The sequence below is a fragment of the Mustela nivalis genome (genome assembly GCF_964662115.1).
Source record: "Mustela nivalis genome assembly, chromosome: 4".
In the NCBI taxonomy this organism is placed as follows: Eukaryota; Metazoa; Chordata; class Mammalia; order Carnivora; family Mustelidae; genus Mustela; species Mustela nivalis.
Window position 1 is genome coordinate 30,501,593 of NC_139023.1, and position 26,351 is coordinate 30,527,943.

At 34.9% G+C, this 26,351-nt stretch overlaps 1 protein-coding gene across 2 annotated transcripts; it reads left to right on the top strand.

Moving 5' to 3' along the window:
• The first annotated feature begins 405 nt into the window (after positions 1-405).
• On the top strand, positions 406-24,735 carry GNPDA2 (glucosamine-6-phosphate deaminase 2). 2 transcript variants are annotated; one of them, XM_082728501.1, is made up of 7 exons: positions 406-551; positions 3,983-4,143; positions 7,227-7,328; positions 8,813-8,995; positions 14,158-14,342; positions 17,871-18,045; positions 23,724-24,735. In XM_082728501.1, the coding sequence occupies exons 2-7, from the start codon at positions 4,020-4,022 to the stop codon at positions 23,783-23,785; spliced, it is 831 nt and encodes a 276-aa protein (XP_082584627.1). In that variant the 5' UTR covers positions 406-551; positions 3,983-4,019; the 3' UTR covers positions 23,786-24,735. The 2 variants fall into 2 exon arrangements, with proteins under 2 accessions (XP_082584627.1, XP_082584628.1); XM_082728502.1 differs by lacking the exon at positions 406-551 and having other exon boundaries at positions 3,983-6,314; positions 6,363-7,328.
• Positions 24,736-26,351: the final 1,616 nt, after the last annotated feature.

The following is a 26,351-nucleotide window of genomic DNA, read 5'->3' on the forward strand; positions in this document are numbered from 1 at the left end:
CCTAGTGAGCCACTCCAAGGCTTCCCAGGGTTTACACTTCGCTTTTCTGCAGCACGTAACAAACTTAACTTTGATGAGCTTATTGATAAGAGGCTCTTAGGAAACAGTGAATAGCTGTGCGCGCGGAGTAAACGTTCAATAGCTTAGAGATACAGATGAATTCGTACTGCTATTTTAAGGAACAATTTAAGTAATGCTTATGTATGAGCATGGCAGTCCTACCTACTACATTCCATAAGCCCAGAGAATCTACCTCAATTCAACCTTTGAGAGTTGATAGAAAGAGTAGCGGCAAGGTGATGGCCCAGGAACTGGAACCTCCGGTGTAGGCAAGAGATGTGTTCTAAGAATCTCCGCACAGCCCATCCCTAGAGCGCTAGGGGTGTGCGCACGCGCAGTACCCGCGGGCTGCGCCGCCGTCCCTGCAGCGCCTTGGGTTTACATCCGGGTCTTTGGGCTTCACGCGCCGCGCGCCGGCTGGGGTCGCTCGGGGTTGCTGGGTTCTTGTTATTTCCGCTGTTCCAACATCGGAAGTGTCGTTCGGTCGGCAGGTGAGTCCGGGGTGGGGACCAAGCAGGGGAGTCGGGCGGGGAACGGAGAGGGCATTGCCCCCTAGGGTGGCCTTTGTGCCGAAATGGGGACGTGCGGCTGGGGCCGACTGGGGTCCTGGGAGCTTCGAGGCGGGGCGAAGGGTGACGCGCGGCTGCTGGTTGCTGCCCTTCGAAACGGGGCCTCAGCGAGCGGGTGCCTGTTCCTTCCTCTGCTTTGGAGGCGTTCTCCTGACGTTTGTTAAAAATCAGGAACGGTCGTCCGCATTTGTTGTAGTTCGTTGTGGTTTGCGGAGTGACTGGGGCCAGCAGCCACGGAGCTGAGGGGGGTGTGCAGCCCTGGCCTCCTGGGCAGGGACCACAGGCTTTCTCCGCGGCTTCTCGCGGCTCGCAGAGATGCGGCTCCCCTGCCCTGCCCTTCAGAGACATTTTCGGGTCTGGTGTAGAAAAAAGGCTCAGAGCAGGGATTTCTGAAGTTCAGAAGCCAGTGTAGATTATAGAATAGCTGCAGGCTAAGTCGTGTGCAGGTTCCCATCCTGCTCCAGAGTTCTGAGGTTGGTGTTCAGCAGCCCGTTCTCCAAGTTAGTGCACACTCAGAGTGAATCAGCAGCAGAGGAAGGAGAGGGAATTGAGGGAGTTGGGACGGGGCTTAGGGGCGGCGGCGGCGGGGGGGGGGGGGGTGAGCAATGTCATTTTTTGTGAGTGCTCTTTGGTTGTGATGCCAGAGAACTGCCCAGAGCCACCCCCACTTTGAATCCGTGAGGATTAGCAGAAACACGTTTTTTTTAAGCTGCATAAGTGTGACCAAAACATTCTGCTTAACTTTGCCTGGGATGATTCATTTGAGACTTTTCGTAACCAAGTCTGAGTTCTCTGCGTTTAGAATAAACAAAACTTGCCTGTACCTGATCTGAGAGACTTCACTTCTTTGCAGTGAGATCTCTTCCTGTGGTGGTGGTTTCGAAATTTAACCGGATTGTAATAATCATCTGAGCTATTTATGAAAGGGCAGATTCCTTGGATCCCATTTCACGTCTGTTGAAAGACTTGATGTCCAATGAGAGGGCCTGGGAATCTCTGTCTTTAGCAGGCGTCCTAGGTGCTGCTTTTAAGGCACCTGTGGAGCATAGGTCTTTCAGTCAGGTAGACCCTCTACCATTAATAGCTTTATAAGTTTAGCAGTAAAGTCCTGAGTTGCAGTTTTCTATATCTGACAAATGAAGAGTTAGTTTTTTGTTTTTTGGTTTTTTTTTTTAGATTTTATTTATTTATTTGACAGAGATCACAAGTAGGCAGAGAGGCAGGCAGAGAGAGAGAGGAGGAAGCAGGCTCCCTGCTGAGCAGAGAGCCCCATGTGGGGCTGGATCCTAGGACCCTGGAATCATGACCTGAGCCGAAGGCAGAGGCTTTAACCCACTGAGCCACTCAGGTGCCCCTGAAGATGTTAATTTCTACCCCAGAAACTATTCGAGAATTCTAAGCCCTTACTAACAATCCTCCAATCCCCCAATCTTTTTTTTTTTTTTAAAGATTTTATTTGTTTATTTGACAGAGAGAAATCACAAGTAGATGAAGAGGCAGGCAGAGAGAGAGAGAGAGAGGGAAGGAGGCTCCCCGCTGAGCAGAGAGCCCGATGCGGGACTCGATCCCAGGACTCCGAGATCATGACCTGAGCCGAAGGCAGCGGCTTAACCCACTGAGCCACCCAGGCGCCCCCCAATCCCCCAATCTTAATCATTTTTGTGACTACAGAACTTAGTGCTTGCCATTGAATAGGCCCTCAGAAGTGTGTTGAATTGAGAAAAGAGCGTGCCCAGAAGACAGAAGGCACTTGGAAAATTCTAGTCCTCTTCCTCCTTAACTTACAGTTTGTGTGTGTGTTTTTTTTTCTTTTTATGAATAATCAGTTTGGTGAATATTCTTGTTATAAGTAAGTATATCTCTTGCTGGCCATACTTATTAGAATTAAGTCTGTTTCTTTATGGCCAGGAAATGTTCCTGATTCTTAGTGTAATTTTGAAATTGTTTCTGGCATTAGTTCATTAATGAATTTAAATAGAGGTCAAGTCCATTTATGTTGGAGTGAATTTATGACTTACTATGTAAATTATTGTCTGTAAAAGCTATTTGTTTCTTGTTACTATGCCAGAATTTTAAATTATGGTGATCATAATTTCTTGTTATGCCAGAATTCTAAATCATTGTGTTTTAAGGATAGCATTCGGGTTTCATATATTCATTGTAATAAGACTTACTATTCCCATTAATTTCAAGAATTTGACTTAATTTTGTATGTAAAGTGTATGGGAATTCGGGACTGCTGAAGCCATTTTACAAGGATTGGTATGGGTGATAGATGCATCTAAGTATGAAACTAAGAATTAAAATATGGAAATTATGGTTCTAGAATACAGTGTATGTGTTATAAATCTTGTCAGTATAAAAATAATACACTCTACAGAAATCAGGGGTTGTGAGTTGTGGTAGTAGGTCGGTCCACATTGTGTAAAATGGAATTATAGTTTTTAAATGACTGATCTCTTAATATTTGTGAAATATTTTGTCTTAACCTTAAAGTACTCATTTAGGAACCAAATTTGCTTTTTATGAAGAATTTTTCTTTTTCTTCAGAGATCAGCAGTTTTAGTTCACTTTTTCTTTTGTTAAATTTAGGAAGAATTACATGTTATGCTTTTTATTATGAAACAGCATATTTAGTGTAATCTCACTTGAAAATTTCTATACATTGTACTTATATGTGTGCACATTAGATAGACATCTAGAATGTTGTTTACTAATAGTAATAGTTTTTATTTCTGAGTGTAGGATTTGGATTGATTTTTTTTTTCCTCTAATACCTTTCTATACTGAAAGAAATTTATAAAAAGTGTCAAAAACATTTAACAAAGGGGAGGCTTGGTTTTTACAGTATTTATAGGGAGAGTTCTGGATTTTTAGCAAGTAACCCAAAGGATGCTAAGTATTCCTTACTATTAACTTGCATTCAAGAAATGAGTACTGCTTTGTTTGCCTTTAGGTTTGTTTTATGTTGCTTTATATAACATCCCTCTCAAGACAGTGTACTGTGGTGTCTTATAAAAACTTCAAGTTTGCCTTGATGTCATTTCTGGCTTTGTCATTTAGTAACTGTGATCAAATTATGTGACTTCTCATCTAAAAGTGGGTGTTATATTTACTTCAGAAGATTGTTGTATGTACTTAAATTACATAAGCCACTGCTCAGAACTCAGGGTCTGTTTAACAAGAAAGGCTATTACTATTTTAAAAGTATAAGTTGTATTTGTATATAAGTTTGTCTTTCTTAAATAATGTCCTTTTTAAAGTCATCAGTTTTAATACACATATGTTTGCATGTCTGTAAATTACTTAAAGTGCTCTACAATGGAATTTTCTCTACAATGGAATTTTCTCAGGTTTGAATTCTTGTCCTGGAACCTGTGCATCACCATAATGAGGCTTGTAATTCTCGATAACTATGACTTGGCTAGTGAATGGGCAGCCAAATACATCTGTAATCGCATCATTCAGTTCAAACCTGGACAGGACAGATACTTTACATTGGGTTTACCAACAGGTAAGATGCCATTTTGGTTCCATTTTAGATACTTAAAATCATGGGATGGAAGAGTTTCCTTTAGTAAAATATGTTTCCCCTTTATTTCTTGCCATATCACTTATTGAACATGTTATAACTATCTGGTATCTGTGTTTCATTACTGTTTCTTTTATATTAAAATTATATATCACTTACCACTCCAAAATGCAAAAGGAAATATCCTAACTTAAGTGATGGTCATAATATTTTTGTACCTTTATCTAGTCATCTTTTGTTTTATTAAGGATGTTACTTTCATTATTTATATAATCAATTAGTAGATTAGCCTTTCTAATGCCTGACATATGTACTCTTGCCTCTTGGTTTCAACTCCCTTGCCTCGTACACTTTATTATCTTATTAGCCTTTTATAATTTCTGTGTTTATTTTCTTTTTATTATAGAAGTATTATGACTGAAAAATTGAAGACTGGTATGTCATCATGACAGGGTAAACATAAATATGAATTACATATTTTATTGTATTTAGTTGAGGTGTTTCTTAAAAATTAACCAAGTGGTGTCATTGATCTCATGGCACTTACCTTGATATTGTTGACTTCCACAGGAAAGATTATTGGACATGGAATCAGAGCTACCATTTTCTTGGTGACTGCCAGGCATTTATTCCACCTCCCTAATCTTTGATTTCCTTACCTTTAAGAAAGATAAGGATAATAATGGCCAATAATGCAGTTTGAGGCTCAGTAAGGCAGTGTTTATGCCACTCCCTTGTATAGTGTAAATAACCATATAAATTTAAACTTCCCATAAGTGTGTCTTATTTAAACAGTATTTTTTTCCTTCTGCTCCAAGCACCATATGTGCTAACTATGTAAAAGCTACAATCATAGTTTTTTCCACCTAATTTCCATGAAAGGTATTGTTTAGCTTAAGTTATTATCTTGCTTTTTGTCTTTTGGTCTAGGGCAGTCAATCTTGTGAAAATGACAGAGGGATTTTTAAAAATTGCATACACCAGACTGGCACCCTCAGCACCCACATTTTAGATACATGAACCCAAGTGGTTGGACATGACCTCTGTATCAGTCTGCATACTGCATACCTGGGCTGCAACTGGCTAGCTACTTTGATCACACTGTCTTAAATATGAAGTAGAAATAAACAATATTAGCTTGGGGGCAGAAAGTCTTCAAAGTCATGAATTCAGGCAGTTCTAAACATTTATTCATGTGTTTAAATTTACAGGTTTGGCTTATTTTGGGATAATTTAACTGCTAGTAATACACCTGCCAGTGACATATCTTGGAAAACCTTTGTTGACATTTTCCACTTCCTTCCTTCATTGACCATTGATAGTATTAATCATGCTCTCTCCTCCTTGCTTTTGAAGTTTGAACATAGATTTCTGTAATTGTGTATAGCCTCCCATATTGTAATCATCCCTCCACCAAGCACAGTTTCTGGGCAATCTTTTCAGTGCTTATTGATGTGATCTTAACAAGCTTCACATGTAAGGGCCTGCATGCTTCTTGCCTCCCAGACTTATTCCCTGATTCTCTTACTCTGAGTCATGATAGGAAGAGTAGACTACTTGTAGTTCAAAGAATAGGCCTGGCCTTGGTGGCTTTACCTTCACTCATGTTGCTAGTATGTTATATAATGAAAACTACATGAGCTGTGGAACCAGACAGAATCTCTTGAATCTCTGCCTGCATTACCGTATGATTTGGCACCATATGATTTGGCAAATTCCTTAATCTTTTTGACCCAGTTCTTCATTCTCAAAATGGGAAAGATAATACCAGTTTCCCAGGGTTGTGAGATTTAAATGAGCTGATGTATAAAAATACTGGTATATAGGATCTAGCACATGGTAAAAATACACATATTAGTGGGCCATAGTTCTTTGAGATGGAATTGTAAAATTTGTATAAATTATTGATTACAATTTAAAACAGTATGTTTGCATTAGCTTTAAGAAACTCTTTTTGTCTTCTCTGAACCTATATTTAGTATTTATAACCACTTGTATTATTCTTTTATCTCAGATAAAAGGCAATCTTTTTACTATCATGGAATTTCCTGGGTTTTTTTTTGTTGTTGTTGTTGTTGTTTTTACCAAAGACTATTTAGTTCTGTCATACTTCTGTCTGCCACTTGAGTAGAAATTTTGTGTGCAAATTTTTTGTTTTGTGATGGTGGATATTATTAGGAATTAATCAATACTCCCATCAGCACTGGGAGGGCCAGATCACTTGTTAAGAATGCAGTCAAGCTGACCTTCCAGTTTTTAGTTAAAATGAAAAAATACAACAGATTTGAAAATGGAAGCCGTCTTCAAGTGGATAAATTTATTAATCTTTTTTGTGCTATGTCAAGAGGTACTATCAAACTTATGTTAGTTTCATAAAACATGTAAAAGAATCACATTTATAAAACAATTAAAATCAAGAACTCAGATGAAGGATCCAAAGCCAAAATCCCATTTCCCAGAGGTCATTTTACTTTATATATTTTAGCTGATACATGCTGAAGATAACACAAAATAGGAAACAGAGCCTCCAGTTAAAATCATAAAGGCTAATGTTCATCAAAGAGTCCTTACCAATTTCTGAGTCTATTTTGAAAGTAGAGGCAATATTTAAATTTAGCTCTGGTTTCCCTTTTGATTGCATTAAATGGTCAATTTGACCTTTTGATATTTGTTTATATGATACAAATCCTGAAAAAAAGCTTTTTCTCAAAAGGTGAGGTGTTTATTTTTCTTTTAATTCAAATGTGCTTTCTATAAGTTTCTAAGCTTGGAATATAGAACATTAATTCCAAATAGTGAACAACTCTAGAATAATTTTCTAACTATAATTTCTATTGACAGATTTCCAGTTTTATTCAGCAAATTCTAATTTACTAGGATTTCAGGGTACTTTGCAAATGTATATATGATTCAAAATACATTTGTTAATTGAATGTGTATTTAAATTATTGTTTCCCTCGTAAATTAAAGATAGAGAATATCATTAAGAGAGTAAAGTAAATATAACCTTTTAAAAAAATAGATTATTCATGTTATGTTAGAAAATGGAATTTCTTTCTTTTTAGGGAGTACACCTTTAGGATGTTATAAAAAACTAATAGAATATCACAAAAATGGAGACCTTTCTTTTAAATATGTGAAGACCTTTAACATGGATGAATATGTAGGTAAGCTGTATTACTTGAATATATTATTTGGATGTGTTATATTTTAAATAAAATGAATATTGTCTAAGAATTAGTATATTATTTGCATTTATGTTTTGAATGTAATATGATTATTTCTAGAAGATAATGTACTGCTTTGTGATGAGGTTGGGAGTTTATATTTTTAAGAACACTATATTTTTATGATGCCAATACAATATCCTGAAGGAATATGGGACTAGAAATCAGAAGATCTGTTTTCATTCTTGGGCTCTGCCACTTACCAATTCTGCAACTTTGAGCCAGTACCTCAGTTCTTTCTTTTTTTTTTTTTTTTTTTTCCCTTAAGGCAAAGTTAAAACCAGTGTTGTGGGAATAGAGTACCACATATGTAAAAGTAATTAGTAAAATAAAGATTTTTCAAATATAAGCATATTTATAAGTATGGCTATGAAGCTTTTGTTATATTGATTGTTAACTTGCTTAACAGGTAAGATGTATGATGTGAATAAACTCTTGTTTTAAACTTTGAACATAGGAATCCTTTTTTTTTTTTAAGATTTTATTTATTTGACAGATCACAAATAAGCAGAATAGCAGGCAGAGAAAGAGAGGGGGAAGCAGGCTCCCTGCTGAGCAGAGAGTCCAATGTGGGGCTTGATCCCAGGACCCTGAGATCATGACCTGAGTTGCAGGCAGAGCCTTAACGCACTGAGCCACCCAAGCACCCCAGGAATACATTTTTAGTGGTAACCTAAGTGATAGCCAAAGAATTGTGATTTGAAATACTTTGCATGCATATAGGAGAAATAGGTGAGAAACATTGACCAACATTTCAGATGTATGGCCAATTAATTTATGTTGAAATTAACACATAACTCAGTTCCATTGGTGGAAGTTAGTGCGCTTGAGAAATGGAGGACAATGATTAAATGCATGTAAACTAGACTTCTTTGTTTGAATTCCTGTCTTTCTATGAGCTAGGTGATCCTGGGTAAGTTAACATTTCTGTGCTTTTGTTATTTATAAGCTGAGAATGATAAAAGTAATTCCATAGATGTTCTGTAAATTATTTGAATTAATACATACATGTAAGGTGATTAAAATAACATCTGGCATGTAATGAGCACGTATTTCACATAAAAATTTCTCTTTAGAGGCTCCTGGGTGGCTCAGTGGGTTAAAGCCTCTGCCTTTTTTTTTTTTTTTTGGCCCAGGTCATGATCCCAGGGTCCTGGGATCGAGCTGCACATCGGGCTCTCTGCTTGGCGGGGAGCCTGCTTCCTCCTCTCTCTCTGCCTACTTGTGATCTGTCTGTCAAATAAATAAATAAAATCTTTTTTTTTTTTTTTTAAGTCTTTAAATTGGATTTAATTTGGATATCCATTGGATATGCAATAAGAAGGTTATATATTTTAAATAGCATTTATGGCCTAATCAGAAAAGTGAACTTTGGATTTATTCCTGGAAGTACTTACATTTATATTTATTAATATTTTATTTAGGACTTCCCAGAAATCATCCTGAAAGCTACCATTCTTATATGTGGAATAACTTTTTTAAGCATATTGATATAGATCCTAAGAATGCTCATATCCTTGATGGGAATGCTGCAGATTTACAAGCAGAATGTGATGCTTTTGAAAAGAAAATAAAAGAAGCCGGAGGAATTGACCTTTTTGTTGGAGGTAAGTAAAACATTTTGTCCTTTATCTTACCTTTGTGTAATGTAGGGAACACCTGTAACTGTCTATAATACCCATTTATTCAGCCACTGGTTTTTATTTTATTTTCATCAAAAGATAATATTAAGGTTGCAAGTTAGAATTGTTCAAATTATGTCTTGAGAAATAAGTTCCAATACCTGCTAAACTTTTATGTCTTTAGAATTAATGGTTTACCACATCTTACAAAATGAGTGATGTTTTTTTCCTAAATGATAATTCTTATCTTTTATGCTTTCTTTAAATTTCCAACCCCACTTTCTTACCAGATTACAAAGTTAAATCTCTGACAGAAGTTTGCATGTGGAACACATGGATTTTAGCATTTCTGTATTGATTGCTTAAATTGCTTCAGTTCACTAAAAAAAAATCAGTTAAGAAGTAAGACTTTACCATCACCCTTTAGTTAATGTGAACTAAGCTGTATAACTGTCTTTGTAAACTCCACATTAATAAATGCTTAATTGGCTAAATTCCACTTAAAATGTGTATATACATCTACGCATGTGTGTGTTCATAATGTACCATTGAAAATAGGAAGTTTCTTTGTAATGACAACATGGTTTTCTGTTGTCGTTATGAAGCCTGAGACAGCTAATTAATTACCATAAAAATATAACATCAACTAAACTGAAACCAAAATGCTTTTTGCTAAAGCTTTTAGTATTCAACTAAATGTGCTAAAGCTCTAAATTTAGTTCACCACATATATCTTATATTTAATTTATTAAAAGACTGCTTAAAAGTATATGAATTAGATCTTCACTAGTGCTGAATTGAGGCTGACTGATGGTTTAGGTGACCAGGTATGGTTGCAGTGGTTGATTGCCACTAGGGAAGATTGGGTATTACAGTCAGACATGATTTTGCATTCTGTTTTGGTCAGTTATTACGTGTATGACCTTGGGAAGTTTATTGAAATTCAGTAAAACTAAGTTATTTGTAAAACAGGCATGACTATTAACCATTCCAAAACTTGGAAGAATTAACCATGTTAGAACATGTAAAATGCTTGGTGTGTAGTTGGTACTCCATTAAGTGTTACTTCAGTCTTCTCTTAATTGTTCCTTAGTTCATTAAATTTACTGCTTTTTTACTGAATTACCTCTAAAGGTATCCAGTGAGATTAAGATTTTTTCTTTGAGGAAATTCTTTTCTCTGCCTAACAGAGCCAGTGTCATTTACTTTCTTTCATAGGTGAGATGGTTTTATCTAAGAATCCAAGCTAGATTATTTTGCTTTTCATAATAGAAATTTCCCTGTGTTTGAAATGAAATTTGCTAATAGTGCTTCAGTATTCCTGGAAAACATTTGTATTCCAGTTTTGTCGATATTGTTTAATTCTGAAATAATTACTATTTGTAGTTGCCAATATCAAGGCTATGGCAATCCGTATTTGAGAATGTTTAAGAAATGAACTACCCGTGCATTCTTCAGGTTTTCTCCATACCAGAATCAAGTAGAATTATTATAATGTATACCTAATTACTGTAATGTAATTATACCTAATGTATCTGTATTTTAGTTATATCAAGAAATATTTTCACTCCTTTACCATTATACAAAAAGGCATGGAGCTAATAGAGTTTCATTATTAAAAATGACTTAATGAAAAATATATTTTTTACTTCTTCATTTGAATATCCTAAAAACTCTTAACTCCATTTCTCCCTTTGTCTGCTTTCTAGAAAGTACTTACAGCTAAATAATGTGTTTAAGCCTGAATATCCCTTCTCAAAGATTTCTCATAGAACTTTCTTCTTTTCCTATAGCTTTAAGTCACTTCTCATTTCTTTTTAGCTTAAGTTTTTTGGTATATTTCCTCACTATAAGTCTTTTTTCCCTTGGAAACAGATGGAGCATAAATTTTACTTATGTATGTGTATCACTGACTCTTCTTACTAGAAAGAACTTTACTTTGTTTTCTAACCAATTTTTGTCTTAAGCTTCCTGTAGACATTCTCTTTGGACCAACCAACCAGTTAATCAGTTAATAAATAAGATTTCCTTACCTCTTCCATTAGTATCTTCACTGTAGTCATGTCATGATCCACGGTCTGCCATTTTATATTTACCATCCAAAGGACATAATTACTCTGTAGATAGTGGAGAGAAGGGTTAGCTTATTGCATTATCTTTGAACTTTTTCCTATTTGGGGTACTCTATTATTGGATGTATATTCATGAAAGAATCTCATTTGATTCTTTGCCTTTGTTGATCTAGGTTTGTTATTAGATTTTCAAGATGAGGCTTGGTATTTGGGTCTTACCACTTACCCTTCTTTTGTTCCAGGGTTTGTTGGTTAATAAAAACACTAAGAACTGAGCCAAATGGGATCAAAATATCAGCCTTATTAAAGGTAAAGTTGGATTAGAGGTTTCAGGTTGGGCTTGAGGCCAAAATGGAGTTTCCTATCCTTCCCCTCTAAACTGGGAATAGTAGAATGAGGACCTCAAGACTCTGAATCCCCCGCTTCTTACTCCTGGGAAATAGAACAGGAATTCCCTTTCCTATATAGAAAAGAGAAAGGAAATATATACTGCCAAAAGTTATTATTCTCCCTGTGACAATAGAATTGTTAAAAAAAAAAAAAGAGTAAAGTGTGTCATGCAATCCCTGACCCACCTCCAGCAATAAAATACACAAATACAAAATTTTGTAGATAAAATCTAAAGATATTACTAACTTTAAAATTTCTTAAGGTACTATTTTTAATCCTTTCCTTTGGGTACATGATTAGAATCTTTGGTCTGCAAGTAACTGTAATCTACTTTGGGACCAAAAGTGAATTAACTGGAATGACTGTGGGCTAACTTGCAGAATTGTTAGAAGAGTTGAAACAGCCAAGTCTGTGGAAGAACAAGAACCAAGGAGCTTCAAATTTCCAAAGCAGGAGCTCACAGATACTCTCCTGCAATGCTCTCATCAGATACCTCAGCTGTAGATGCCTTCCTTCTTTTCTGCACCCTTGCGCAAGGTTCAGAATTTCTTGAGAGAAATTGTTTCAGCTTGGGATGAGTATTTTTTAGTAGACCACAATCACTTTGACTCAGGGAGATATGGAGTAGATAAAGCTCCCCCCACATTGTGAGGGGGGCACACCAAGGTAGAAGGAAGAGAGAGAAACTATACTGAGCATAACAAAGAATAGTAACCATCTATTCCTCAGCCGTTATTTATTGAGGGCCTCCTATCTGATGTATTTTTCTAAGAGGTAAGGGTATAGTAACAAAGAGCAAGTCCTTATTGCAATGAAATTTACATTCTACCCCACAGAACTGTAGGAAGACAGAGAAGTCCTGTAATCCAGACTCAGGTTTTAGAGATGTTTCATAAAGGTGTAAATATATTAGTTTAGACTTAAAGCCTGAATGAGAATGTGGCGTGGTTTTTAGATCTCATGATTATTTTTTTTTTTAAGTTTTGTAAAGCTTTGTGAAACATTCTGAATGCTTTTAGAACATTTATATCAGAAAGCTCAAATTTCTAATAGCTACTTATAGTCAGTAAGGAAATATATTACCATGAACCACTGCTGATAATTCAGTCTTACTGTACTCTTTTGTATGACCCACAATACTAGTTAGAACACTAATGTTGATCCTTAAGGACTTCCTATTTTTTCTGGAACTTTTATTTTCCTGGTTCCAGCCTTTTCTCCTTATATACACATAGAGAAATACAAATATTTACAGATGTATACTTTAGGAGGAGAAACTATAGTTTTACAAATCTAGAGAGAAATGGCATTTCTGTAATTTAAAACTTATATTTATAGGCAGGTATATGTATGCTAATGGAAAGATCCATGTATATTAACTATATGTAGGTCAGACATTATGTCACCACATTAAAAATTCCTAGAATGTGGTGCTTTGGTAGCTTATATTTGTTCCCTAAGATTTTCATTCTTCTTTGTTCCATCAAAACCAGGTTATTCTTTGTCGTATTTTACTTTGTTGTAATCTGGGAGAAATTGGTTTGAATTTTAGGCTAAGAGTCAATAAAATTCACATAGCTATCATTAAAATAAGATGTAGAGTATAAATGTAACAGGTATTTCGACTCAGAACTTGTGGGTTTATTTTTTCATGGAGGTTGTGAGAACTCTGACTAGTTAGTAGGGTACACATACGTAAAACTTGATTTATTCATGCCATGGAAAGATTCTTCATTTTTAAAAAAAGATTAACTTCCAGTTTCATTCAAATAAGGAATATCATATTTTTATCTACATTTTAGAGGCAGTCCTAGAATATTAGAGCTGGCAGTATGTCTCTTTAAAGGAGTGTTTTCAGGTTGTGGTGGTCACCCATTATTAGGCCATGAAATAGAGTCACTTACTTTCTGCATTTCTCTTTTGTACGTTTTGCTAATGAAATAGAATGACTCCTAGCAGGGTAAGTATTGTTTTCATGCAGTTCTTGTTCTTAATTACATTTGCATGTGTGTATATGTATGCTAGATTACAGTGTCAAATAGATTTCTTCTAGTAGGCTGTAGTCAACATGTCTGAAGAAAACTACTGCCCTATATGGTCCAATCTAGACATTTTTGTAAGTGAGGAAACTCTACTACAGGGAGGTCCAGTAGTTAATCGCACCGTCTAGACTAGAACCAGGCAGGTTAAAGGGTTAACCATAGAAACCACTGGGTTAGGCATCAGAAGATTTGGATTTGAGTTTTGCTGCAGTATTTACTAAATTGTTACCTTGAGCAGTCATGTATTTTTCATGCATGTCTGAGTTTCCTTTTGAGCTCAAAGAAGGCTTGAGGAGAGGAGGGAAATAGATATTCCTAATAAGATTATCTCATCAGATTGTTAAATATATATATATATGCTGAGATGTGAAAATACTATGTAAACTGTGAAGTGTGCTAATACAAGCTAATATGCTAAATTCTACTGTTGTTACAATAATGCTAGCTCTGTGCTAGGTGTATGGAATATATTGAAATACTTGTTGAGTCAAATACAGGAACAAATATTTTAATGCAGCATTAGAAATTCAGCTACCCTATAAAACAAGGTGAGCCTGTTTATGACTATTTTCTCTTAAAAACAAGTTGAACGTTGAGAAATCTTACTTTATGTGTCTATGTGTGTGTATACTTCTTTTAAAAGGAATCGGTCCAGATGGTCATATCGCTTTCAATGAGCCAGGATCCAGTTTAGTATCAAGGACAAGATTAAAGACTCTAGCAATGGACACCATTTTGGCAAATGCTAAATATTTTGATGGAGATTTGTCGAAGGTGCCAACTATGGCTCTAACAGTTGGTGTGGGGACAGTGATGGATGCAAGAGAAGTAAGAATTCAATGTTCTTTGATGTCTGTAGATTTTGGAGGAATTATGGCACCAGATAATTTCGGTTACATCCTATTCACTATATAAATTGTTATTTGGCTTTCAGTGACTTCTGTCAGTGTCATTGCCATGTTGAGAATCCAAGTAAGTCAAGTCTTCTGGAGCTTATGTAAACTAAGAATCAGGCACCACCCCTTCTGGAATACTGCTACATTGTTTGCTTCTTCACAGTTTGAGTTTCTAAAATCATACTGCTCAAATGGTCTGTTATTAAGTGAAATGGTCAGGTGAAAGGTCTGTTGTAACAAAGATGCAATGCTGGTTAACACTAAAGTATTTTTGGAGGCTCAGGATAATTTAGTGTCAAGTACTTCTTGACTATGGGAAGATAGTCAGTTAGTTTCCAGCAGAAAAAGAACCCATCAAAGGCTGAATCTGTTCCAAATTTGGGATACGTAAGAAGGCAAATAGTCTGAATAGACCCGGCCTAATTTTTAAATTTTTAATTGGGCTTTCATTTCCTTCCCTGAGAAAAGCAGAACAAATTGTAGTCGGCTCATGATTATCAGTGATAGTTACATGGAAACTCCATTCTTTCCTGATAACAAGATGGGAGAGGTTCAGAGGAAAGCACACAGACAAGTTATGATGAGTAAGAAATGGATCTTAATGTAAATATGACTAGACTTGAACATACAAATAGAACTGTCATTCAGAATGTGGTTTTTCATCTAAAAACAATCAGTATGTGAAGAAAGCCCTTTCACGAGTTGAAATTTGTAGTAATTGAGAAAGATTTTAGAGCAATTGTATTTCTAAAATATGAAACAAAGTTATACAAATAGATTTCTTACATTTAACAAGATTTAAGTTGTAACAAGCTAATTCTTAGAGTGAAGAGAGAGTTATTAAGATACTGAATTTTTTTTTTCCTTTTGGTTTTTCCAACAAAAGTTTATGATGCCACTCATCTCACAGTACTCACTCGCAGCATGATTACAGAGAAAATTATGGCAAAACTATTTTAGGACTTAATTATTTTCTCAGGGGCCTTAGTGTGCTCTTTTATGTCATTCTTTGGAAACAAGTATCATGTCATCATACTTAGTGATTTTCCTATCTTTCATTGTAAGGAGCTTAATGTATACAGATTTTTATTTGCCAGTGATTTGAACCGTGATGTGGGCTGTTCTTCAATTTTAGTTTCATTAAGAACAAATACATTTAATAAAATTTTGAATCAGTGTGTGGGGAAAATGCTATTGTTAGATGAAAAGTACATATGAATGGTAAAATAAATTTCTAAATGGTTAGTGCATCAGGAAGAGCTTCACTGTCTGGCAGCAGTGAAGGACCTTCTGTACACACCTTGGAAGTGACACCCTGGAAGTCATTATAGGTTCCCTTAAGACTTGGGAATTACCAGCTAGATAAGGAACCACACCGATCACTATTTTATCACTCTTTCCTGGGCTTGAGGCTTTTTACGCTGATGGTATGTGTGAAATGCTCTACTTTTCCAGACTTTGTTTAGCTAAAATGGCACTTTTCAGTTTTCAACTTTCAGAACTCCCTTTCTTGACCACAATTCTTATAGTCAAAGTTACATTTTCTCTTAGACCACTCTGTTATTTTCCTTTGTAGCACTTTTCATAATTTCTGATTTTTCTTGTATGTTTTCTGGTTTAGTCTCTTTTTTCTCATTAATTTACAATCTCTGTGAGCTTATAGGTCATGTATATCTAGCACCTTACACTGCCTGTCATATAATAGGCATTTAATAACCATTGGGAATAGTGTGAATGAATTATATTCATAATTCATGTCAGACAAAGTTCTATCGACAACTTCGTCATTTACTTGAACCATCAAATCTGATTTTTGTTGACTTTTGGCTCTTTGCCAAAGTCTAAATCTACCTTCAAAGGATTGAAATTTGTTTTTACTGAGGTATATTTAAACATAATATCATATATTTTAAAGGTAATTTCAAGAGAAAACAAGATGTTGCAAAATTTTCCAATATTGCAACATCTTTATAATTGTTACATATAATACTTCGGATATTTATTCTTAAGGTGACATAGGAAAAACCAAAAAATTTTAAAATCTGCTTTTGATTTTGCTACCTTACTGAAAATCACCAAGGTCAGTAATGATTTCTTCATTGCCAACACTGGCATCTTCTCTGTAGGTCTTACCCTACTGGGTCTCTTTATCACCTACTGCTGTTGACTATGCCTCCCATCATAAAATTCTGCCATTGGTCCTCTTACTTTCTGAGCATTTCTTCTCAGTCTCCTTCTCAAGCTTTTCTTCTTCATCTCCCTTTTGAATATTGCTGTTCCCTAGGGTTTCATTCTGGAGCTGCATATTCACTCTGCATGCTTTGGGGGCATGACTTTTTTTTTTTTTTTTTTTTTTTAAGTTTTATCACTCTTCCAAAAAGGTAAAGTACTCTTAATACAGTGATAATAATGTATCTTTATCTTGTACTCCTTCTGAAGCTGCTGTTTTGTATTTCCAACTTCCAGCTGACATCTCGATATTTAGATGCCTTATATTTAAGCTGTCCCAAAATTAAATTTATCCTTCCACAAAATTTGTCTTTCTTCTGAATATTCCCTGCCTTGCTGAATAGCAACACTCCCCATGAAAATTATCTGAGCTTGAAACATGTGTCCATTCTCGGTTTCTTTATATCTCATTAGTCACCAAATCCCAACCATTTAACAGATAACTTAGAGGTAAATAAGGATCCTACCCTCCATCACTACTGCCTACTAAGTCTATATATCCATTTTTTTCAAGGATTATTGCAAACTCCTTCTCAATCACAAAAATGAAAAGATTCATTCTGATATATATACACTTAGATTTGCGCATGTTCTCTGAATTGCAGGCTTTTAGGCATTTGGGACCCAGAGCTTGGATTTTCTATTAGTTCCTGAGGGTATTCTTTGTCTTGTGTGCTTAAAGGGCTGTTCTTACATGTAAATAGATCCCTAACCCTTCTTTAAATCTAGGTTTTGTGTCAAGACAACTTTGACAACATCTGTTTCATAAAATAGTCTTCAGGCTTCTTTCTCTAACTTTCAAAGTAGTATCTGCTGTGTTGATTGGATTAGAGCAGTTTGGTATATCATTCCTGGTTATGTAAATTCTTTGTTGACCCTCAGTTCTGCTTTTGCAAAACAGCTCTTTTCTTTCTTTTTTCTTCATTTTCCTGGTCACTTCTATCAGTATCTAATCAGTATCTAATGTATTAATAAGTACCTGCATTATGGTTTATTCAGTAACACTTCATAAGAAGATACTATTTTATTTTCTTAAACCAGAAGAGAATTACTTTATGCTTGCCTTTTACCTTGAGGAACAAAAATACCTCGAACTGTGAAGAAATATGTAGCTATTTTTATTTTATGAATATTCATGCTAACATCTTTCTTTAAAAAAAAATAGAGCTTTTTTAGTCATTTGAAACAAATTTTAAGAATTAATTAACATGTCATGGTCATGATTTTTCAGGTAATGATCCTCATAACAGGTGCACACAAGGCATTTGCTCTCTACAAAGCGATAGAAGAAGGAGTAAATCACATGTGGACTGTTTCTGCTTTCCAGCAGCATCCTCGAACTATTTTTGTGTGTGATGAAGATGCTACTTTAGAATTAAGAGTTAAAACTGTGAAATATTTTAAAGGTGAGCATTGAAATTTCAGAAGCAGACTGTGAAAATGTCCAATTGTAGATGACAATTAAAACTTAGTAGACTGTGGAGTTACATCCTGCTCTGTGCCTATTGAAACGAGCATTTTGCCAACACAGTAGCCAGTTCTTTTTAAGGAAAAGAAAAATCTCACCTCAAATAATAGTAGCTTTCATAATGGTTTCCTATTTTTTTCTTGAAATCCAAAATTTAATAAAATATAAAATATTTTACTTTCATATTGTATATATAAGATGAAATAATCCAAGAGGAAATACATATGTTACAATGTTCTTTTCTTTGTTTCTCAGTCCCACCTTCCTCACCAAGCTATGGTTTAGAGTCTAATCAGCTTATAAATTAGGTCACCCACAATTTCAAATTATTCCCATACACCAGTTAATAACGGTTCAGTGTCAGAGCAGTATGGAATGAACTCTGCAAGTAAGCGGGGGTTTGACTGCCCACACTTCTGTATGTAGCTTGTCCTTTTGACTCTTCCTGCAGTCTAGTTCAGTAATTCTCAAGCCTTACCATACCAGGTTGTATATTTGAAACCACATGTGCTTGATGTAATGGGTGATTTAAGAGATTTTCAAGGAAAATTTGACTATTTAGAAACCATTCCCTGCTTAAGAGTGAATTCCACATATAGATACACACACATAACAACCTGTATAAATAGGTGCTCTTTATAAAGTACTTGTATTTCATATAGCTGATATGGAAATATTATATAACTGGTCATATATATATATACATATATATCTATATATATGTATATATACATTTATATATCCGTAATTCATAGTGTGTGTAGTATGTGTACTGTTGATATTACATTAATATGTATTTTTAATCTTTTTACTCTAGTTACTAGGTGTTTATTTAACATGTATTAGAAAAAAATACACTAAACTGATCAAACCTATATTCCATGAGTATCAATATTGACAGAGATAAAGAAGGTACCATATTTTACTTTCTCTGAGACACATCTTTTTTCAGATCACTCTTGACTGAAATTGGGATGTGTTTAAAATTGGTCATTATCAGTTACCTGGTAGCATTTTTTTCTTAATGGTACGTAAAATAATGTGTCTTACAGTCTTCAGCGTTTCATTCATGAAATAATAGTATATGATTTTAACTTATAAGTTAATTTAAAGGAAATCTTTAACTTATAGTTCATGTAAATGGTGTGAATGTGGCAAAAATCTTGAAGATGAATCACAAATGAAGTTTAATGAATTGTGAACAATCAAAATTTTGATCCTCCTTATAGTTCTTTATTTGCACTTAGCTGTTGTGAGCACTTTCCTGTTCCCCTGTTCTTCAAAAGCTTTTTTTTTTTTTAAAGATTTTATTTATTTATTTGACAGACACGAGATCACAAGTAGGCAGAGAGGCAGGCAGAGAGAGAGGAAAGGAAGCAGGCTCCCCGCTGAGCAGAGAGCCTGATGCGGGGCTCGATTCGAGGACCCTGGGATCATGACCTGAGCATAAGGCAGAGGCTTTAACCCACTGAGCCACCCACGTGCCCCTTCAAAAGCATTTTAATGGCTTTACGTGTAGATGTATTATAATTTACTTAAATCATTCCTTACTGTTAAATGCTTAGATTATTTCCAGTCATTTATATTTTTATCAAAAATTATTTTTTACCAAGTCAAAAAAGTATCAAACTGAAATATTGTCAAGTTTTTAAATAAGTTGGCAGGTAAAAGAGAAAGATCTGTGATGAGTTGTGAATAAGAGCCCTTGTATGAAGTTTTACCCATATATTTCCATGTAGTCTTTCATTTTATTACAAATACTAGATTCCTTGAAAAAAATAATAGAAGGAATCCCTATTATCCACATATTTTAATGCCAGAGCTTTATTTAACATTGCCATGTCCTGGTACCAGTAATCCTCAGGTAAACCCTTGTGCTTATCAGATGTTGTCAGTTACGTTTGTAATGTTTACATTTTAGTGAAATAAATATTTAAGAAGATACTTAATAATAGCCAGTACTTGTACGACCAGGCATTACTCAAAATGCATTATACTTGATTTACTTAATTCTCACAATTCAGTGAAGTGGGTATTCTTAAAATCCCATTTACAGATGAGCTAACAGGCTTAATAGAGATGTTAAGTCACCCAAAGTCATAGAGCTCGTATGTGGGCAGAGCTGGGTAAGTGAAATCAGGCTTATGTGGCATCTGGGCTTTTGTCCACTGTTTATACTGCTTCACAGAAGAGGAGTAAAACTCTGGCTATGTTTATTATATTTGTTTGTTGTGTTGCTTTCATACCATAACTATTGCTTCCAAAAAGGTATAGACATAGGTTAAAGAGCTTTTAAAACACAAGAGACGTAGGTGATGACATGTATTTTGTTCTTTAATTCATCTATCCAGATTCTAAACTTTTCTGAAACATTTTGAATTATAGACTATTGATGAGAGAATCGCTGCACTGCTCTTTTGAGGACATTGTATTTTCTACTATGGATCTGTATATATTTTTGGAGAGGTTCAGGGTATCAGCCTCAGAGTGCCTCCCATCAATATGGAAATAAATGGAATTGAGATATTATTTTGGGCTGGAATTGAGATATTATTCTGGGCTGTATGCAGACCTCATTTTACAGTAAGGTATTTTAATACAGGGTAGAAGTGAATATTCATAAACTTACATGTATTATAAGTATAGTTTTATATTTTGCCATATTCTCGAGTTATTTTATCACTTCAAGATGTACTAAAGAATATGTATCCTGTAGTTATCTTTTGTAATACAGATTTCTGTCACATTACTACCCTTTCTTCTGCTATCACTAAAATGTACATAAAAGGGCTCTAATTATTTAGGTCCTAAAGAAAATCTAGGTCAACTGCATCGAAAACAATAAAAACCATTAGCAAGTGGAAGTTCATTTCAGTATATACCTTTTGGAAGATACAAGTAAATCACAGGAAAACAGTCCAGTATTCAATGTTTTTTTCTAATTTTTTTTGTCTTTGATTTTATATAAAGCCTTTATGTCCTTGAGAATATATTTTCAAGACCTCATCATTATGGTGAACATTTTTGTTTCAACCTTTGTAAGCCCTCCTCAGTAGCTTGATTGAATGAGTTCAGATTGAGTCAAAACCATAAAATTGACATTCAGAATCTATAACATTTAACAACTTCTGGCAGCTTGTTAGGAAGTCTCTACATTTTAGTACTCAGAATTTATTTTTTTCTGTTAATGATTTAAGTAGCCATAATTTGTTTCTATCAAAATCTTGTATAAAAATTTGTCAGTTTTGCCTTAAATCATAATAAATTCTTTATGTATCATCCAAAATACATTTCTAGTTTGGAAACAGCCTTATATGTAAAAGTTACAGCCAATGTATAGTTAAACTTTAGAGTTGAATTTTTAATGTTTATTCTGATATTTTGTGTTTTCAAGCTCTGATGTATTATTTCCATGATTAAAGCTGTAAGTAAGTGATAGATGAATTGTATCAAGTAGAATGATCCTATTAATTGCAGCTGATTCTCTGTAAGAGGTTACATCTTCTAAACTGAGTGGCTAAAATTACCACTGTTTTTGTTGTCCCCTCTCCTCCTGAGTTGATCTCCAGTTCCTATTTTACTGCTCTTTACATTCTGGTTGTTGAAATGGATTAAACTTCTCAGTTAAATCCTGCTTTAAATAGGCTTGGTTCTGTTTAGAGATAACCATCTGGTAAATAGTTTTCATTACCAAATACTACTTCTGCACTATAAAAATTACCCTTTAATGTATAATTTTGGTAAATACAAATTATATTTTCCAGTTAGTGTCATCAGCCAAGAAAACAGGCCAAAATGCTTTTAAGTACATAATCTCTTGCATGGTGTTTAAAAAAAAAAAAAAAAAAGTATAAGAAGTATCTCTTTCTGAAAGTAGTTGACTCACCATCATAAAAAATTGGCACATTAAGTGATTTGAGAAAATAAAATGTAATATATTTCATTAAAATTAAAGCTCCACAAAGGTAGGGACTTAGATTTTGTTCACTGCATTATTTCAGCATCTGGAAGTGCACCTGGTACATGGGGGCATTTGATAAATTGTGGGCGGGTAGTTGGACAGGTAGATGGATGGGAGAACACAAGTCTGTGAAACTACCACCGTCTAAGCATTAAATGATGTAAGTCACCCTATGAAGCCCAAAGGATGTTAAATAAAGAGCAAGAGTTCAATAGTAGTTGAAGAAAACTTTTGAGTTGATAGAGTGGAAAGCCCTAGAAAATGGGTAGTAGCTCTCAGATTGGGAGGAAACAGCATAATTTCCAACAGCACAGATACAAGGAAGAGCTAACACAGGAGCAGAACAAGTTCCCATTAATAGACTAGAGAACAGTTAAAGTATATTGATAAAATGGGACTAGATTGTACGTATGTATGTATTCTTAGTAATCTCTACACACAACACGGGGCTTGAATTTACAAACCCAAAATCAAGTCACATGCTTTTCAGCTTAGCCAGCCAGGAGACCCTGGGCTAGATTATATTTTGAAAGCAAACGGGAATGTAGAGGTTAAGAGCGAAAAGGAAAACCAGGGTTCACCTCTTTTGGGTCACGGACCACTATGATAATCTGGTGAAGAGACGGCCCTCAGGAAAAAACGTGCACATGCACACACACTTGCAGACACAAATTTGTATATTAACATGGGAGAGTCAAAGACTCCTTGAACCTTCTCTAGCTCTATTATATTCTACGGTTGGGCTGTACTTGATTTCTGCCAGGTGAACAGCTTCCAGGCGTCATCAGTTTGGGAGTCAGAAACGATTCAGTATTGACTGCTCTACATTTTTCACATGTGAAGTTTAAAACTTTGGTTTTGTTTAAGTATGGAGTCCTCAACTTTTTTTTTTTTTTTAATTTATTTATCAGAGAGAGAGAGGGGGAGAGAGCGAGCACAGGCAGACAGAATGGCAGGCAGAGGCAGAGGGAGAAGCAGGCTCCCTGCTGAGCAAGGAGCCCGATGTGGGACTCGATCCCAGGATGCTGGGATCATGATCTGAGCCGAAGGCAGCCGCTCAACCAACTGAGCCACCCAGGCGTCCCTGGAGTCTTCAACTTTTTAATGGCACCTTGGATTTTCTGATTAACCTCCTTCAGTAGTTTGTTATCACCCCAATTGTAAACACATGTCAAAATCGTGGCAAATAATTTGCCAGATGAATGGATAGGATAATACTTCGGAGAACTTAGCTATCCCAGTTAAACAACAGTTCTCTGAGTTCCTGGGCTGAAGTCTGGTAGAGAAGTGCCAGAGGATCAAACTCAACAGCTTTATAGGATAAAATCAAAATGTATTAACCACGTCAGTATTGAGATTTGTTATTTTGCCATATTGAAGCTTTGGAAGCAAGAACTGCTGCTACTCCAAAGGAATTTGTACTCATTCTATATCTACAGCTCCATAAATAATTGTAAATTGCTATTTGCTAGGTAGTACAACCAAACCTTATGAAACATTTCTATTTAAAATACATTTTTCAGTAAAACCTAACTATTTTGTATCAGATGGGAACCAGCATTCTTATGGTATCTTACAAATTCTTGTTTTCTAAGGTAAATGAGATAATTCAAAATTAAAAATAAAACTAGAACTGTGCTTTTTTTTCTTTTAAGGTTTAATGCATGTGCACAATAAACTTGTGGATCCACTATACAGTATGAAAGAAGGAAATTGAAGGAGATTGAAGCAAATTCTACTTGAATGAACAGGACACTTTTTAAGTAGTAGATGAATTTTCAGCTATGCAATATGATAAAACATGGGGATTTTTTGAAGATTGTCATTTTTGAAGTCCAATATCTGTATGTTAAACATTCCAGATTTAGAATGTGTCCATTTTATACTAAGGTTTAGAAGTAGTTGGCTGTCAAAAATAGCTGTTTATTATAAAGTATGGAAGCCACACAGCCACTCTGTAAAACATCTTAGAAATGACATGTCTGTTTAAAAGTTTCAAGTCATTTTAAATTTGAAGAATCTATACATCAAATATTATTCATATGAATCTGGTGGCATTCTCAGAGTTTTATTTTTTAATCACATAAAGACACTCCAAGCCTTTCAGGTATCAATCATTGCAAACCTTTACTTTTGGAATGTAATCTTTGTATTTTCTGTGCATTACACACAAGCTTTTCTGCACGTGGTTGCCTTAGTCATCTTTCTGCAGTAGCATTTGGACATGAAAAGTCCTGCTATATATTGTTGGAACAGAGAATCTGAAGAGATGCCAGTGCCTAAAAGTACAGTTTACGTCCTTTTGGAAAGTATGTATAAGTGCATGATTTTTGTGCACCACCTTCTATAGCACTTTTTTACAAATGTGCTCTTATTTTTATTTAATGACTTGGGTTCATGCTTTTAATATAAGTATTTTGGCAATTATGAACTTTATACCTAGCAACGCACTTAAAGAAATTCTTTTGAAGACAATTTTCTGATTATTGTTAAATTCATAAATGATTAGCTTTATTCCTGACTTACATGTCTAAAAGGATAACATGATGAAATATTTATAAAGGAATTACTGTAAACTTAAAATTGCCATTAACTTGCATCATTAAATTGCAAATAAAAGTATATTGTTTTTTATCTTTAACTCAAATAAAGCTTATAATAAATAAATGTTATCTAAATTTTATTTCCAGAAGTAAAACTGAATACATGCATTTGAGATATTCCAACATTAGTAGTAGTATTGATTCTGCATTTACTTTTTGTTTGTTGCCATCAGGCATTTAGGAGATTTAAGTTAAAAGACAATAATTCTACCTATAATTTAGTAGTTGCTCAGTGGAGAGTAAAAAATTCTCCCATTTCTTCAGCATATTTTGCATATTATAAGCCCATCACAGAGAAGCATTACTTACATAACTTAATAGAAATGTGACTGAGATGTATTTATAATTCAGTTCCTTAAAATAAAAATAAACAAAAAAAAAAATAAAAGTAAATAAAACTGTTTGTATAAAATATGTTCCTTAAATTCCAAATAATGTAGTTATAATTGCCTTGGGTGATACACATGGTCCTGAAATGACTAGTAAGTTGTATCACCTTCCAGTCACACATCCGGTAATAAAGTACTGTGTTACTACAAACCACCCTATCTTAGAAAATGATAGTTTTATAGTGAAAATGCTAAAGATAACTGTTCTGGTGCATGACTCAACTTGTTATTTCTGTGCTTTAAATGTGCTAGGTGAAACACAATTTAGAAGATCTTTCCATCACTGCCCTTGATTTTAGGGGACTAGTTTGAGTCAAGCCCATGTACTCAAGACCCTCAGCACACTGATACCTGGCCACTCTAACTCCGTAACTCAAAGGCTAAGCTGCTATTAAAGAACAAAGAAGCCTATTAGATTTCCACAAAGCAATAAAGCATGGCAGCTAAAAAATGGTAGGGTTTGGATAAAGAAACCACTGTTTGAATTCCAGCTCTGTCAACTACTGACACCGGCACAAATAAGTCTGAGCTGCCAGCCCTATATGATAAGGTGGTAATAGTACCTGTACCTCAACTGTTGTATAGACTGGGGAAATGCCTACGGAGCTCAGCTCAATGGCTGTCATATACTCAATAAATGGTGGCTATTCTAATACACATATTTAAATATTGTAAAGTTTGCAAAAATGTCAGTATTGTTAAGGTCCTCTGGGGAATATACTTAGAAGGCACACAACTCCATATCATGAAAATCATCTGTTTAGGAGAATGGTCAGGGGAGCGAACTTCAGCTTATACTAAAAAATTTGAAAACTACTTTTATCACTACTACTAATACTGCTTAAAAGAAGAGAACTAAATGTATCTAAATTATACACATACTAATAAAGCACAAATATTAAATGGTAGACACATGGTGCATACTTTGTGCCAGGTACCAACCTGTAACTTTCACCTGATACTGGTAGAACAGAACATTTAGAAATTATATGTAAATGATCTTCTAGTTTCAAATATACTACTCAAAATACAAGTATTATGGAACCTCATATTTCAACTGTTCTATTACAGCTAGAGAGGACAGGGAAGATACCTGAGCAGATGATGTAAATAGGACAAAGTCACAGGTTAATTAACTTCTATACACAATTTTAAGTAAATCCCACTATCTTATAGTTAGAATTACCTCATTATGTAATAATCCTAGTATAAAATACATTGATAGTCTTATCCCTAAAAGACATTTACTTCATTTAGTTCATTCAAGGTACAGAACAAAATTAAATGGCTA

Excerpts from the sequence above, each read along its gene's own strand:
- GNPDA2 (XM_082728501.1), top strand. The coding sequence starts at position 4,020 with ATGAGGCTTGTAATTCTCGATAACTATGACTTGGCTAGTGAATGGGCA. Across the intron at positions 4,144-7,226 it reads TACATTGGGTTTACCAACAG|GGAGTACACCTTTAGGATGT; the intron begins GTAAGATGCCAT and ends CTTTCTTTTTAG. Across the intron at positions 8,996-14,157 it reads AATTGACCTTTTTGTTGGAG|GAATCGGTCCAGATGGTCAT; the intron begins GTAAGTAAAACA and ends TTCTTTTAAAAG.